General features: G+C 37.0%; 1 protein-coding gene across 4 annotated transcripts in view; it reads left to right on the forward strand.

Moving 5' to 3' along the window:
* The window catches only part of LOC123530186 (uncharacterized), a 30,971-nt gene extending 20,467 nt beyond the window's left edge, over positions 1–10,504 (forward strand). For all 4 annotated transcript variants that reach the window (XM_045310931.2, XM_045310929.2, XM_045310932.2 and 1 more), the window contains exons 7-12: positions 2,680–2,835; positions 6,744–6,820; positions 7,243–7,314; positions 8,164–8,257; positions 8,533–8,697; positions 10,411–10,504. In XM_045310931.2, coding sequence (XP_045166866.2) covers positions 2,680–2,835; positions 6,744–6,820; positions 7,243–7,314; positions 8,164–8,257; positions 8,533–8,697; positions 10,411–10,412 — 566 coding nt within the window. In that variant the 3' untranslated portion in view covers positions 10,413–10,504. The remainder of the gene's footprint in view (positions 1–2,679; positions 2,836–6,743; positions 6,821–7,242; positions 7,315–8,163; positions 8,258–8,532; positions 8,698–10,410) is intronic.
* Positions 10,505–16,419: the final 5,915 nt, after the last annotated feature.

Here is a 16,419-nt window from a genome sequence, read left to right on the forward strand (position 1 = left end):
AACCTTTTTTTTTTCGATTTCAGAAATAGCGCAGACAATGAGGAATTGTTTTGACAGTCTTATATACGCTTTTTTGTATATATCAGTAGCTCTGAAAATAAAAAATAGCAATATTATTTTTCCTCTTATATGTACGTGAAAGTGCCGAAAGGCTTGATGTCCCAATTAACGCATTTTAAGATATGACCTTTAACACTTGAATTCTTTGTATCTGTCTTAAAACTCCATTTCTCTGTACAAGTTCGTAGAAGAAACATTTTCCTTGTCGAGAGGGCTGTCTTGAAACCACTGCAGATGATATAGTGAATGAGAAGTTGTTTTGTTCGGTAGGTATAAATTTCTTGTACGAATAAAACACGGCGTCCACGAAAGTAAATCTTACCGAATATATTAATGCTTTTATTTTAATCTTTGATATTGACATCTAGATCATGTAGTAAAATGTTGTCCAAAGTGCATTAAATCAAATGAAGTTACAGACAATTTGCAAGGATTGTAGTAAAATGTTGTTCAACGTGATAACAGAAAACTTCCAAATAAAGTCTGCTTTAAATCAAATGAAGTTACAGACAATTTGGAAGGACTGTTTTAATGTGACTTGTATTTTCACAGTACATCTACAGACATTGTAAAAAGGCGAACACAGCTAAGTAAGCATTGCATTAAACTTGAGCATACTAATGTTAAAATTCAAGACATTCTACCTTAACTAAAACGATAAAAGCTAAAATAATTGCATGAACTCAATGACATGAATGACAGATGCGCGTTCCTTTTTATGAAGTAAAGGAAAAACATTTTGTGCTTATATCTATTAAACGAAGGAGATAATTTGGTGGTTTTAACAGATCATTTTGTTGTTTAGATTTATTTCCATAGTTATTGTCTACCCCAGAATTAGTATTGCCACCACCCTCTTCATTTCATTACTTTGTACATTTTCATTTTTCCAAGTCCTTTTCATCTTGTGTAGATTTAGTTTTTTTTATATCCACTTCTTATGCTGAACATTTAATTAACATCTTACATAATGTGTCTGTAATGGTCTGCAATGACTGAAAGGAGAGGTAATTCTTGGGTTGAAATACCAAATTCGAAGTGGATCACTTTGATACGATGTTCCGTTTGGACAATCGTAACTTTTTATTGAATACTAAACCGCGATGTACGATGGTACGATGGTGATAATGCGATGGTGCAATGGCACGATGATGAAACAACGATCATTCCATCGTTGTTTCATCATCGTGCCATCGCGCAATCGCGTTTTCGTCATCGTACCATCGTGCATCGCAGTTTAGTATTAAATAAAAGTCACGATTGTCCAAACGGAACACCGTACTTTGAATATCGTCCATTTTCTTGTGACATGTGTGATAGCTGAAATTTCTAGTCCATTTTTTTTAAGTAAGTGTAAAGACCAGACTGTATTTAAAAGATTTTCATTAAGACAGGAAATTCTTATTTTATTAATCTTGTTTGGAAAGCTGATGTAACTATTTTGACAACAATGTAGAATATTTTAAGAAATATGGCTTTAATCAAATGTTAATCAGTTTGGCTTCTGAACAATCTACAATATCTTAGCACTTCTATTGTTTTGTTAGAGATGGTAGCTTATACTAAAAGGGTTTAAGACAAGCTGTAGAAATCTGCCATGTTTTACTTAATCTGTCGTGTTTTACTTGAAGTTAATTTCGTTGGTTAATTTAAATGAAAAAGGGGACAGCCCCTACTTTTCTGATTGGACAATTCATTCACAGCATTTTTCAGAATATGAAATCTTTCTTATGTTAAGGGGCTTGATTTTTAGCAACAGAACAGTTTAGACATGAAAATGTTCTAGTGGCATAACATAGCCACATATGCATAATAATGACTTTAACTTAGTCAGCCTTAAACAAGAACTGTTCAAATTAGTTTATTCTTAACCTTAAAGTTTTACAAAAGACATAATTGGATTTATGATTATAATATTATGATACACAGACTGTTATTGCTGAGAATTGTTAGTACTTAAATAAAACATAAAAACATTGGATTGTATTTTATTTGCACTGGACTCTGTCGTAAAGTGGCAAACAAACAGATCATCATTACAGGGTCTCTGCCAGAGCTGTTCCCCATTTTCTGGTGCGTCCCACCTGTGGTTGCCGTATAGAGTGTGAGGGCGAAGAAAACCCCAGGACAGCCCTAAAACGCCCTTTGACCAAACGGGAGCTGGGTGCCCCGTACGACACATGACTTAAACACAAAATAAGGCAGAATTATATCGCCATCAAATTAATACTGAATCGTGACTTTTGTTATCAGTGGGAGTGAACTTTATGCTATGAGTTTTTAATTTGTCAAGGGGACGAAGGTTGAAAACATGAAATATATACTGTGTACGTGAGTTATACTCTTTTTATTAAAGTCTTTTCTTCATTTCTTCATCAATGTATTCGTATGAATTTTTGGCTTATGAAAGCAAGTTAATACTTTGATGGAAGAAACATGGCATGCTATGAAGTTACTTATGTTAACTATGAATGCCTTTAAAATACATCTACCGATTTTATTAAAAGAAAACTTACCCGGGCCACAATACGAAACTGGTCCTTTCGCTTTATAAATTACGATCGGTGGCATAAACAAATATCCTCTGTAGTTGTACATGTTCTATTCTATTCTATTTAGTTCTGACTACCGTGGCATTTGCTCACGTGAGTTTGGCAGATTACGCGTGTTCCGATTTGAACACAGATGCATGCAAATTGATGCACCATGATAAGCCTGACCTCTGTGACTCGAGTACCGGCGAAACAGCGTGCCCAAGATACTGTGGAAAATGCCGTAAGTTGTTACTAACTCTTTTAAAATGCGGTTTGTTTTTAGCTTACCTGTCACAAAGTGACAAGGTGAGCTTTTGTGATCGCGCGGTGTCCGTCGTCCGTCGTCCGTGCGTGCGTGCGTGCGTGCGTGCGCGCGTCCGTAAACTTGTGCTTGTGACCACTCTAGAGGTCACACTATTCATGGGATCTTTATGAAAGTTGGTCAGAATGTTCATCTTGATGATATCTAGGTCAAGTTTGAAACTGGGTTACGTGCCTTTCAAAACTAGGTCAGTAGGTCTAAAAATAGAAAAACCTTGTGACCTCTCTAGAGGCCATATATTTCAAAAGATCTTCATGAAAATTGGTCAGAATGTTCACCTTGATGATATCTAGGTCAAGTTCGAAACTGGGTCACGTGCCTCAAAAACTAGGTCAGTAGGTCTAAAAATAGAAAAACATTGTGACCTCTCTAGAGGACATATTTTTCATGGGATCTGTATGAAAGTTGGTCTCAATGTTCATCTTGATGATATCTAGGTCAAGTTCAAAACTGGGTTACGTGCGGTCAAAAACTAGGTCAGTAGGTCTAAAAATAGAAAAACCTTGTGACCTTTCTAGAGGCCATATTTTTCATGAAATCTTCATGAAAATTGGTCACAATGTTTACCTTGATGATATCTAGGTCATACTCAAAACTGGGTCATGTGGGAAGAGGTGAGCGATTCAGGACCATCATGGTCCTCTTGTTTTAGAAAGTTATCCTATAATGACATTAATAAACGGATGGATCGATCATATTATGTACTTATGCCCCCGGGCATGTAGCGATTGAACAGTCCGTCCGTTTGTCCGTCCGTACAAACAAGATTTTACCGTTTCACCTACAGCCCACATTGATGAACCGATTTACTTCATATTCATATTAAACAATCCTTGTTGCAAGACGTACCATCTGACCTATATACAGATTACCTTGAACCTTATGTGACCTTCATCTTCAAATTAAAACCTTACAAAACAACATTTTATGGTTTTACAACCAGCGCATAAATGACCCAATTTAGTTATTACTCACACTCATTAAACCTTGTGGCAACCTAATAAAGATGATCTTGACAATTATTTGACCATCACCTTCAAACTTAAAGTCTCAAAAACAACATTTTGGATATTAAATCAGAGTTCACCCTTTCGCCTCTATAGCCCACATAAATGACCCGATTAAGTTCATACAGTCAGCAATCCTTGTGGCACCACCTACAAACTGACCCATTAATAAATGACGACCTTCTTCTTCAAATTTAAAGCATTGAAAAGCAATATTTGTGTCCTACAACCTACATAAATGACCCAATTTAGTTCATACCCACATGCAACAAACCTTGTGGCAAGATCTACAAACTGTCCTATATATAGAAGACCTTGACCTTCATATGAGGTTCATCTTAAAACTTAAAACCTCAAAAACTAACATCTTTTCTCATACACTCGTGGACATGATTTTGTGAAACGCAGCTCCTTGCAAGATCATATTAAAAGGGTATTTTTATTAAAGTACCCCCAGTCACGTCAGGATGGTTATATAAAGGAAATGTATAAAATATTCTATATGACTTTAGAAGAAGCAATATATGGCTTGACAAACTGTTGTTCCTTATAAATATAGCGTATACTACTTGCTGTACAAAGAACCCCAGAGCCCGCTGAGTATAATTAATTTAGAGATAGTACCTAAGTTTTTCAAATCATAGGTTTGGAGTTAAAAAGCTTTGAAATGAAGAGAAATGTCCATATATTTCTCAAAAACAGAAATATAGACAAAATTTTAACCAGAAGTGCGGAGTTATGAGCATTTAATATTTTCATGATAACGAAAATTTTGTGATCAAGGAAATGTAACTCTTCTTGAACATGGAGAGCATAAACATCAAAGGGACATAATATAGTCAATATTTTCTAATTGGGTACATTTGATTTAACATTCAACTTTGATCTGGATTGCTAAATACTGATCCATGATACTGTGTGCTAAAAATTTAGAACATCTGGAACAGTCTATTAACAGCAAAACTATGCTTTAGCAGAATCTAAATAGTTAAGCTCTAAGAGGGACTCGAACCCAGGACCTCTCACCCCTAAGGCAGACACTCTACCACTTCCCTATAACAGCAGTAGGTAATAGCTATGCAGTTTAATTGCTGGATTACATTGCGTGAACTGGAACAATAATCGGTGAACTCCGGATTATCGGCGTATTCGCTTTGTTACCTAACGGCCATTTTTGTGTAAAGAAAAAATATAATCTAATGCTGCCAACGTCATAATTGGTCAAATCTGCCCAAATTTCTCTGACGTGTTGTTCAGAGTATGAACTTACTAACTGGCAGTACCAGTGAAATATTACTTACACTGAATCTTTTATATTTGCCCTTTTTGCAGCTGCCAACGGCAAAGACGATGAAATTTGTCCAAATATAAGTAATTATTTTACCAGTTTTGAGAGGATTTCAATTGATGGGAAATTACAGTTACAAACTAAATACCTTTCTGCAACACATGGAGTCATTAGCATTCACTGTCAATCAGTATTATGACTGAGATCGACTGTCATTCATTCATTTCAAAGTTTCATAGACAGAGTCCGTTGTTTACATTTTTATCGTAACCGGTGCACTTGTAAAAATCACTTTAGTTTGAAAAATCAAAGTATGCGAAGAGCTATGGTACGGTCTCTAATTAATTACAAATGCCATTTAATTTATACGTTTGGCTAAATGCCAATATTTCTAGACGCCATGTCGAACCCGATATCCATCACTAAAAAAATAATCTATCTTCACAACAGGACAGGAGACATTAACAAGTTCTGCCTACTCTACTCTACTGTTTAAATGTTTAGAAAGAAGTTTCAATACGAACAAAACTATGTAACGAAGGCCAATGAATATTTATTTAATGGATGCATTCATCCATTCAAATTTTTAGCCCTTTATTTGAATAAGTACTTAGCAATAATCATTTCTTTTTAAGCATTTCGCAGTCGACAAATAGCAAATAGCTTTGTCGCATTAACTATTTGGCATTTAGCATTTTGCAATTAGCATGGCACACCGGTCCTCCACTGAAGGCCGATACGCTATGCCTATTGCTTAATACTAAATACTTAATGCTAATACTAAATGCTAAAAACTAAATGGAAAATACAGAACAGCAAAATAACTGGTGCTTAATGAAAAGGAATAATTCACAATATAAACGAATGTTTACATTGTTCCTGTATTCGGAACGACAAAACTACATTGCCCATGTGTTTACAATTTCTAATGGAATGTCGCGTACAGGAGGCTCATTCCGAGGTCATAACGCTCGAATGGCTACAAATGTTTACACACGATATGTCCTCATATGAGAAACATGCATTTTACCGGATGTTACCCATGGAAATTCCATGCGAAGGCCCCTGCATGCACACTAAGAATTAACATCTAGTTTAACATTTCGTTTAATCTCTAAAATAATGGTTCCAGCTCAATGACTAAAACATGCAACTATTAGACTTTCAAGTTACAAAATAGTCTGCGTGAGTGAACATTTCATTTTAGCATGAATTGAAGGATATGATATACATATATCTTCCTCAAACAGGTTAAATTATTTTACGTCAAGCGGTAGCATGCCATACAATGAAAGTTATCATTAACCCATTATACTACAGAATTTGGTTGTCAGCATTTGGTGTTTATCATTTGGCAATGAGCATTTACAATTATGTACTAAGCACTAAGCAGTTGGTAGTTATCTTTTTTGCATTTAGCATGAAGTGTCTGACATTCAGCATTTTGTATTTGGTATCTATGAAACATTTGGCAATATTCAAAATGTTTAGATAATTGCGAATTGCGAATACCACCACTGTATGTTTTACAGCTCTCGAATGCTACACATCTTCAGACCTTGTACAAGACCTTTCACAGAGTAACGCATTGACTTGTGACGTAGACCAGGTTAGTCAGTTTACTCAAATATGCTTAAAACCTCTTGTTTTATTTTTGACACCAGAAGCGATCATATCCGAACTTCCCTGCTTGTAGGATACAAGAGGACCCTGTAGCCATCCGGGCATTATTAAAGGACGAATTGGTACAGGGCATCCTCTTGATAAGAGGCCGGCTACGTTACTTGACGTCAGCGACCTTGACTACCCGATCGTGAAGGTCCCAGTTGTCACAAATACTGATTTTGACATGTTTAAATGTGCTTAAGAAGAGTGTTTTGTCCTTGTAAAATATGCACTAGAACATTGTAGATTTCTTTAAATCATTAGATATAATATCACAAATTCATGTGTTTTACATCGATTTAAGTTATGTCATATACTCGCTGTTTTGATGGGTATCAAAACATACAAAAATTCTTACATTTTCAGGTTTGTTATTCTATGGAGGTAACAGACTTTGACCAAAGTCATGGCTTTCGTGGTGGTTGTATAAACAAAGAGGTATAATTTTATAATATATGGCCTCATTTAGTTCTGAAAGTCAAACAGTTGGGTCTGAAGTTATTTGTTGTGTCAAAAAGTGGAAAAGTAGGTCATTGGCACCCATCTTTTTTCACCACTTCCCCAGTGGTCTAGGGGGTTGGTATCCCAATGGAACTAGCCTAGTTTGTTGGGAACTGATAAGTGGGTCTCTTTGATTATAACTGACTGGTGGGTCAAAATCTTATATTTAAATTTAATAGGGACCCTTTCATTCACCAAATATGAGTATACATGTATATTTCTCCTTACGTGTTTCAGTGTTGTTTATTGATTAATACGTTATTAACAGTTGATGTAATGGAAAGGAAATGGTTAATTTGAAAAGTAATCGATTACAACAATGCATCATTTGTCTTCCAATGTGATATGTAACAAAAATAAAACTCATTTTCGTGATCCAAGATGTAAGACGTTTCTGTTAACAGAATCTTAAACTGATATTGACTGTTAGATGTTCTAATATTCAAACATAAAAACAGTTTACGTGACTTTCAGTTGATTTTGAAACAAGTACTGTGCTACATTTAGGAGACATGAAAGCTGTGTTTGGTAACAAAATCTGTAAGAAGACCCTTTCGATGCGTAGAAATGATGCGGCAACAAAACAAAATGATAGCAGACTCGGTTTGGTTCAGTCTGTTTATGAGAAGTAATGAAATGCACAAGTCCCTCCACTCCCATAGGCTTCTATGTGCAATTCGATTTTAGTGAAAAGTGAAATGACTCCAAGGCCGTTTTGCCTTGATTTGATTTACATGCGTTTGAATCGTAATATTCATATAAATCCTCATTAAATCTGTCAAACAGGTATGCGTACCCCATGCTTTGACTCCGCAGATATTTGGAAGAAGTTCCAGCGCTGTGCATATAAATTGCTGTGATACAGATAGATGTAACGGACGTAAGTTTCCATTTGTTATTTATACGGTCTTCCGCAGGGACCTCTTGCCGAATAACGATTTCGTAGAGAAACGGCTGATAAGTTTATTTAAAACTTGTTGTGTGGGTCGCATGGAGTTAAACTCCCTACCTCGTGATTCTGTTTAGTCAGGCAGATAGGGTACGCTCATGTACAGTCAAAAATGTGATAAAGACCACTTATTAACAAATATCACTTTTTTTCAAAAGATCTTTAATTTCATTAACTTTGTATTTGTTTTCAAAAACACGCTATAGCTTCAACAACAGCAGCAGTGATAACTTCTCCAACTACTCAGAAACAAGCGGTAGTAACAACGGCTGACAATCCTCATTGTAAGGATCATTCGTCGTCATGTCCATCTGACGGCCATTGTAACCCACATTACGTATTACGCTGTCCGAAATCTTGCGGGCGTTGTTGTAAGTACTTATTTCCGCATTTTTAGCTCGACTATTCGAAAGATAGGTAGTGCTATTGAGCTCAACCGTAACCGGCGTCGGCGTCCTATTTTTTTGTATGTAAGCTGGTACTCAGTAACCACTTGTAGGAATGGTTTGAAACTTCATACACTTATTCACTTCTACAACGACAATACATAGAACGCATGCGCACTCGGGACATCACACCACTGCTAGTCATTGTGTTGACCGGTTGCATTTTTGCAGTCACCTCGATTGTTCTCATTCTCACTTTGTAGCAACAGAATGCAAAAAAAAACAAAAACATTTGGACTATGTTGTAAGCTATTATTACATATGAAATTATAAACGACGACGACGACGACAACGACGATGATGATGATGATTTACAAATGTAAAGAACGAAGGAGAAATCTGACATCAGTTTGCCAGCTGATAATTATTGTTCTATCTTTACTGAAAAACTAGCAAAACAAAAAAGTAAAATATTAAACCTGTAACTCCATTAGATATTGTAAATCGAAAAGGTTGTTAAAATGAAGAGTGATTCGAGAAGGGGAATGCATTTAGCATCTTAAGGTCTCAAATATGGGTTGAGGGTAAGTCATGTAAGTTTTTGCAACGCCCGTTCTATTCCGATCAGCTTGCGTGCTTTGCAAATTAAGTAACAAACTGTTCTGTTTAACTTTTTCACTTATTTGTTATTTTCATTGTGTTAAAATCTACATATTAAGTCAACTGAGCATGAGCACGAAATTCTCGGGGAGGGCTATTGTGATTGCTCATTGTCCGTCGTCCGTCCATCCGTCGTTCGTCCGTTCAGATGACATCTCCTCTGAAAGTACTGGTCAGAATTGCACCAGTTTAGTCAGTAGCATCCTGGCATAGTTCTCAAGTTTGTACAAATGTTTAGTTTTGCCCCTTTTATGGACAGTTAGAGATTAAAATTGAAAACCTTTAAACGACTTCTTCTCATGAACTGCTAGATGGGTCTTCATCTGGAGCTATGTATACAAAAACCTAAAACAAAACTTCTCAAGAACAGCTAGATGCAGATAACCATTATAAAGAGAATCTCCAAAATACTCCCAGCCTATTCCATTGGTCTATTTTTTCCAACCAATTTTAAAGACGTAATAAGCACATTAGTACTGTTTGAACTGTTTGTCATCTGTCCCACTAATTTATGTAATCAACTTCTACCGCCTCTGCAACTTTCGACACCTGGGCGTATGATCCTCTTCTAAAGTTGCACACTCTCTTGTCTGTTTAAGCCCTGAAACTCAGGTGAACGATCTAGGGCCATCAGCGCCCTCTTTTTATGCCCCCGTAGTTGGGCATGTTAAAGTCGCACTGTCAATGCGTTCATCCGTGCATGCGTGCGTCCGTGTAAATTCTTGTCCGGACTGTAACTCTGCCGTCCATAAAGGGATTTTGAAATAACTTGGCATAAATGTTCCCCATAATGAGACGACATGTCATGCGCAAGATCCAATCCCCTAGCTCTAAGGTCAAGGTCACACTTAGAGGTTAAAGTTTAACATAGTCTGCTTCTTGTCCGGTCCATAACACTGCCATCGATGAAGGGAGTTTAAAATTACTTGGCATAAATACTCGGGGGCATTTGTCACTAATAATGACATCTCTTGTTTATATCTCATAGTCGTAGCAATAAACACTTGTAATATGCATCTTTTTTTTTTTCGATTTCAGAAATAGTGCGGACCATGACGAATTGTTTTGACATTCTTATATATGCTTTTTTTGTATATATCAGTAGCTCTGAAAATAAAAAATAGCAATATTATTTTTTCTCTTATATGTACATGAAAGTGCCGAAAGGCTTGATGTCCCACTCAAAGCATTTTAAGATATGATCTTTAAAACTTGAATTCTTGTATCAGTCTTAAAACTCCAATTCTCTATACGAGTACGTAGAAGAAACGTTTCTTGCATAGATTCTAAGGGAGTGAGTGTCTAGAGGGCTGTCTTGAAATCACTGCAGGAGATACAGTGAATGAGAAGTTGTTTTGTTTGGTAGGTATGGAAACCCTTGAGTATGGAAGCCCTGGAGGGACAATTGATTTCGGTACTTCCCACTTCTATCTTCTAACTTTTGCACTTCTCACTTCCAACTTCTTGACTTCCTACTTCTAACTTCTGCACTTCTGACTTCTAACTTCCACACTTCGGACTTCCAACTTCCTGACTTTCGACTTCTGATTTCCAACTTCCACACTTCTTACTTCCGACTTCTTGACTTCTTACTTTCGATTTCTAACTTCCACACTTCTTATTTCCGACTTCCAAAGAGGGAAAGTTGGAAGTCAGAAGTGCGGAGGTTGGAAGTCGGGAGTTAGGAAGTTAGAAGACAGAAGTGTAGAAGTTATAAGTCAGATGTGCGGAAGTTAGAAGAGGGAAGTAAGAAGTCAAGAAGTCGGAAGTAAGAAGTGTGGAAGTTCAAAATCAGAAGTCGAAAGTCAGGAAGTTAGAAGTCAGAAGTGCGGAAGTTAGAAGAAGGAAGTAAGAAGTCAAAAAGTCGGAAGTAAGTAGTGTGGAAGTTGGAAATCAGAAGTCTAAAGTCAGGAAGTTGGAAGTTAGAAGTGCGGAAGTTAGAAGTCAGAAATGCGGAAGTTAGAAGTAAGAAGTCAAGAAGTCGGAAGTAAGAAGTGTGGAAGTTGGAAATCAGAAGTCGAAAGTCAGGAAGTTGGAAGTCAGAAGTGTGGAAGTTAGAAGTCAGAAGTGCAGAAGCTAGATGTAGGAAGTCAAGAAGTTGGAAGTGAGAAGTGTGGAAGTTAGAAGTCAGAAGTCAGAAGTGCGGAAGTTAGAAGAGGGAAGTAAGAAGTCAAGAAGTTGGAAGTTAGAAGTCAGAAGTGCGGAAGTTAGAAGAAGGAAGTAAAAAGTCAAGAAGTCGGAAGTAAGAAGTGTGGAAGTTGGAAATCAGAAGTCGAAAGGCAGGAAGTGGGAAGTCAGAAGTGTGGAAGTTAGAAGTCAGAAGTGCGGAAGTTAGATGTAGGAAGTCAAGAAGTTGGAAGTGAGAAGTGTGGAAGTTAGAAGTCAGAAGTGCGGACGTTAGAAGTAAGAAGTCGGAAGTAAGAAGTGTGGAAGTTGGGAATCAGAAGTCGAAAGTCAAGAAGTTGGAAGTTAGAAGTGCGGAAGTTAGAAGTCAGAAGTGCGGAAGTTAGAAGAAGGAAGTAAGAAGTCAAGAAGTCGGAAGTAAGAAGTGTGGAAGTTGGAAATCAGAAGTCGAAAGGCAGGAAGTTGGAAGTCAGAAGTGTGGAAGTTAGAAGTCAGAAGTGTGGAAGTTAGAAGTAGGAAGTAGGAAGTCAAGAAGCTGGAAGTCAGAAGTGCAAAAGTTAGAAGTCAGAAGTGGGAAGTACGGAAATCAATTGCCCCTCCAGGGCTTAGGTAGGAGTAAATTTCTTGTACGAATACAAATACGGCGTCCTCGAAAGTAAATCTGAACGAATGCTTTCAATTCAATCTTTGATATTGACATCTAGATCATGAAGTAAAATGTTGTTCAAAGTGATAACAGAAAACTTCCAAATAAAGTCTGCATTAATTCAAATGAAGTTACAGACATTTTGCAAGGATTGTAGTAAAAGTGGTAACACAAAACTTCCTTACTATGGAAGCCCTGGAGGGACATTTGATTTCGGTACTTCCCACTTCTGACTACTAACTTTTGCACTTTTCACTTCCAACTTCTTGACTTCCTACTTCCCACTTCTAACTTTCGCACTTCTGACTTCTAACTTCCATACTTCTGACTTCCAACTTCCTGACTTTCGACTTCTGATTTCCAACTTCCACACTTCTTACTTCAGACTTCTTGACTTCTTACTTCCTTCTTCTAACTTCCGCACTTCTGACTTCTAACTTCCGCACTTTTAACTTCCAACTTCCTGACCTTCGACTTCTGATTTCCAACTTCCACACTTCTTATTTCCGACTTCTTGGCTTCTTACTTCCCTATTCTAACTTCCGCACTTCTGACTTCTAACTTCCTGACTTTCGACTTCTGATTTCCAACTTCCATACTTTTTACTTCCGACTTCTTGACTTCATACTTCCCTCTTCTAACTTCCGCACTTCTGACTTCTAACTTCATGACTTTCGACTTCTGATTTCAAACTTCCACACTTCTTACTTCCCTCTTCTAACTTCCGCACTTCTGACTTCTAAATTACACACTTCTCACTTCCAACTTCTTGACTTCCTACTTCTAATGTCCGTACTTCTGACTTCTAACTTCCACACTTCTAACTTCTAACTTCCTGACTTTGATTTCTGATTTTCAACTTCCACACTTCTTACTTCCGACTTCTTGACTTCTTACTTCCCTCTTCTAACTTCCACACTTCTGACTTCTAACTTCCACACTTCTGACTTCTAACTTCCTGCCTCCCGACTTCCAACTTCCGCAATTCTGTCTTCCAACTTTCCCTCTTTGGAAGTCGGAAATAAGAAGTGTGGAAGTTGGAAGTCGGAAGTCAGAAGTCAGGAAGTTGGAAGTCAGAAGTGCGGAAGTTAGAAGTCAGAAGTGCAGAAGTAAGAAAAAGGAAGTAAGAAGTCAAGAAGTCGGAAGTAAGAAGTGTGGAAGTTCGAAATCAGAAGTCGAAAGTCAGGAAGTTGGAAGTCAGAAGTGTGGAAGTTAGATCTCAGAAGTGCAGAAGTTGGAAGTAGGAAGTAGGAGGTAGGAAGTCAAGAAGTAGGAAGTAAGAAGTGCAAAAGTTAGAAGATAGAAGTGGGAAGTACGGAAATCAATTGTCCCTCCAGGGCTTCCATACGTTACAGACAATTTGCAAGGATTGTTTTAATGTGACTTGTATTTTCACAGTACATCTACAGACATTGCAAAAAGGCAAACACAGCTAAGTAAGTATTGCATTTAACTTGGACGTATTCACTTAAACGGTAAAAGCTAAAATAATTGCACCAATTACATTAATGGCAGGTGCGTGTTCCTTTTTATTCAGTGCTAGTCAATATGGAGTAAAAGAAGAACATTTTGTGTTTATATCAATTCAATGATCATTTCTCTTTTAAAAGCTACATAGTGTAAATGGTATTATTTCAAACCATAGTCTGTCTTCGTAACTGGAGATGTTTAAATGCCAAAGGAGATACTTGGTGGGTTTTATTGATCCTTTTGTTGTTTGAATTAATGTCCGTAGTTACTGTCTTCCCCCGAATTAGTATCGCCACCTTCAGAGTTATCTCATTCTTCATTTGTCTCAGTGCTTTTGTACATTTTCATTTTTCCAAGTGCTTTTCATCTCAGAGTGTAGATTTCAGTTTTTCTCATATCCTTTCCGCACCTGTAACGTAATAAATCTTATTAGCGTCTGATGGCCCTTTCGCGCTTCCGTAGAATCAACATTTATTACAGGAAAATCATTTTGAAAATATTTCTGAAATGTCTATGTCTGCAGCTCTCAAATACGGAAATATCTTTCATCCGAGGCATAAATTGACTTTTTTATTATTATTATTATACCAGATTTATCAGATACAGGCTTGTCCGGCTAACTTAGCCTAGCTCGTTGCGAATAGACAGCCTGTTTCTTTAACGTGCCTAGTGTAATAGCACTGATTCACGCAAGGATTGCCTGGGTTCCTGACCAGTACACCTCTAGTTGGGTGGGAAACACTGAAAAGCGTTTCTGAAAATTCCCGAGTAGCTGCGGGGATATTTTTCAGACATCAATTAGGACTTTAGAGCGACTTCACTAAGTTCCAAAAATCTCTATGTAGCCCACCCTTAATTGCTCCGTTATGGACCCCAGCGGGATTTGCGTTAAATCCGAGTTCAAATATGTTTTCGTAGATGAAAATCTGACATGTCCTGCAAAAGCCCAGGTTTTTTCAACTCGTTAGAAAATGCTGAAAATTGACTCCCAATTAGCAAAAAGAAAGAAAAAAGTCCACGCACATACATTTTGATGGGGTGACCCATGCGCGTGACAACTGAATATCGACCAAGGCTTAGGCTGAAGGTCGAGTGATGTCATTTTCTATGTTGTCAATAACATACATATATGCCGGGCGAGATTGCATAAAAATGTGCCTGGTGTCCAAAGGATATCCAATTATTCCGCTAAACATTTAATAATCCGGGCATTATTAAAGGACGAATTGGTACTGGGCATCCTCTTGATAAAAGGCCGGCTACGTTACTTCACGTCAGCGACCTTGACTACCCGATCGTGAAGGTCCCAGTTGTCACAAATACTGATTATGACTTATGTTTAAAGGTGCTCAAGAAGAGTGTTTTGTCCTTGTAAAATATGCACTAGAACATTGTAGATTTCTTTAAATTATTAGATATAATATCACAAATTCATGCGTTTTCCATCGATTTAAGTTACGTCATATATTCGCTGTTTAGATGGGTATCAAAACATACAAAAAATTCTTACATTTTCAGGTTTGTTATTCTATGGAGGTAACAGACTTTGACCAAAGTCATGGCTTTCGTGGTGGTTGTATTAACAAAGAGGTATAATTCTATAATTGAGATTTGCATCTTTCACACATTTGCTTAAAAAAAGATACTCCAGCGAAATTCAATTATATAAATATATATATTTTTTGTCTCCTTACGTTTTTCCGGCCGCATGCCGGTATTGATTTCATCTTTACCTCCTGTTTATATCTTGGGTGAATGTCATTTTACAGCGGATTCAAACTGTACATTTTGATTGGTGGATGACAAATTCCACAGGTTTCCGAATGGAATAATATTTTCTTAAAGAGGCACCACAAAATAACTGTATTCTTTTGTATTTCCAGCTAAATTTCGATCACATTTTGTTTCTACAGTGTAAGATAGTTATTCATCTATTTTTTTGAAACTATGTTAAAAAGAAAGTGACTGAATAACTTTGCAGATAATGTTGTCAAATCATTTACTCATGAAGTGCCTAAATTGTCCATCTGAAATTTGTAGTCATCTGTATATGGCCTGTATTGATTTTCATGAAGTTTTTGTGGGTGAAAAAAGTAGGTCATTAAGTCGTGGTGAGTCGCTAAGTACTGCGGACAGTATAATCCGCCGCAAGCTCCAGTGGAAATAGCTTGTAAGAATTAATCCCATGCGGCAGAGTTCAACTCTGTCACTCTGATGTGATCTCCCGTAAACGATTTACAGTGTCAACTCGTTACCCAGTCAACTCGTCCCCATTTTGGTCAATTCGTATCCATTGACGATTTCAAAAATGGACATTTCGGCCCCCACCCCTTTTCGGCCCCTTCTTTTTAGTCTTATTTTTTTGTCAAATTTTCCTAGATTCTGATTAATATAACTATGATGTAAAATATGTCTTCTGTATAATATGTTCTACATAAAAATAAACATGAAAATTTGCTGTATAAACTACATTTTGTTTTGCTTTATAAATACCCGAGCGTATGTAAAAGTGCACGTCTCGTATGTGCATTGACTAATGCGGCCGTGTATCTTTTTTAAAGATACTTCTTGTTCAGTGTTGTTTCTTGATCAATACATTATTGAACTTACTGCACATAGTGGGTTTTTGGTGAATGTTTGATAAAAGAAATTTTCGGTTGCTGTGCATTTAAATGTGTTGAATAATGCCGTATAAGTATTTGAAGTTGATGCTTTAGAAATAAAGAAATCGAACTTTCCTAAAGGTAGAGATTTCTGAAGTTGAAGGGAAGCAACTCCTGCATGCAGTTTGACTTTTCTTAAAAAGA

The sequence above is a fragment of the Mercenaria mercenaria genome, chromosome 13 (assembly GCF_021730395.1).
Source record: "Mercenaria mercenaria strain notata chromosome 13, MADL_Memer_1, whole genome shotgun sequence".
Classification (NCBI taxonomy): Eukaryota; Metazoa; Mollusca; class Bivalvia; order Venerida; family Veneridae; genus Mercenaria; species Mercenaria mercenaria.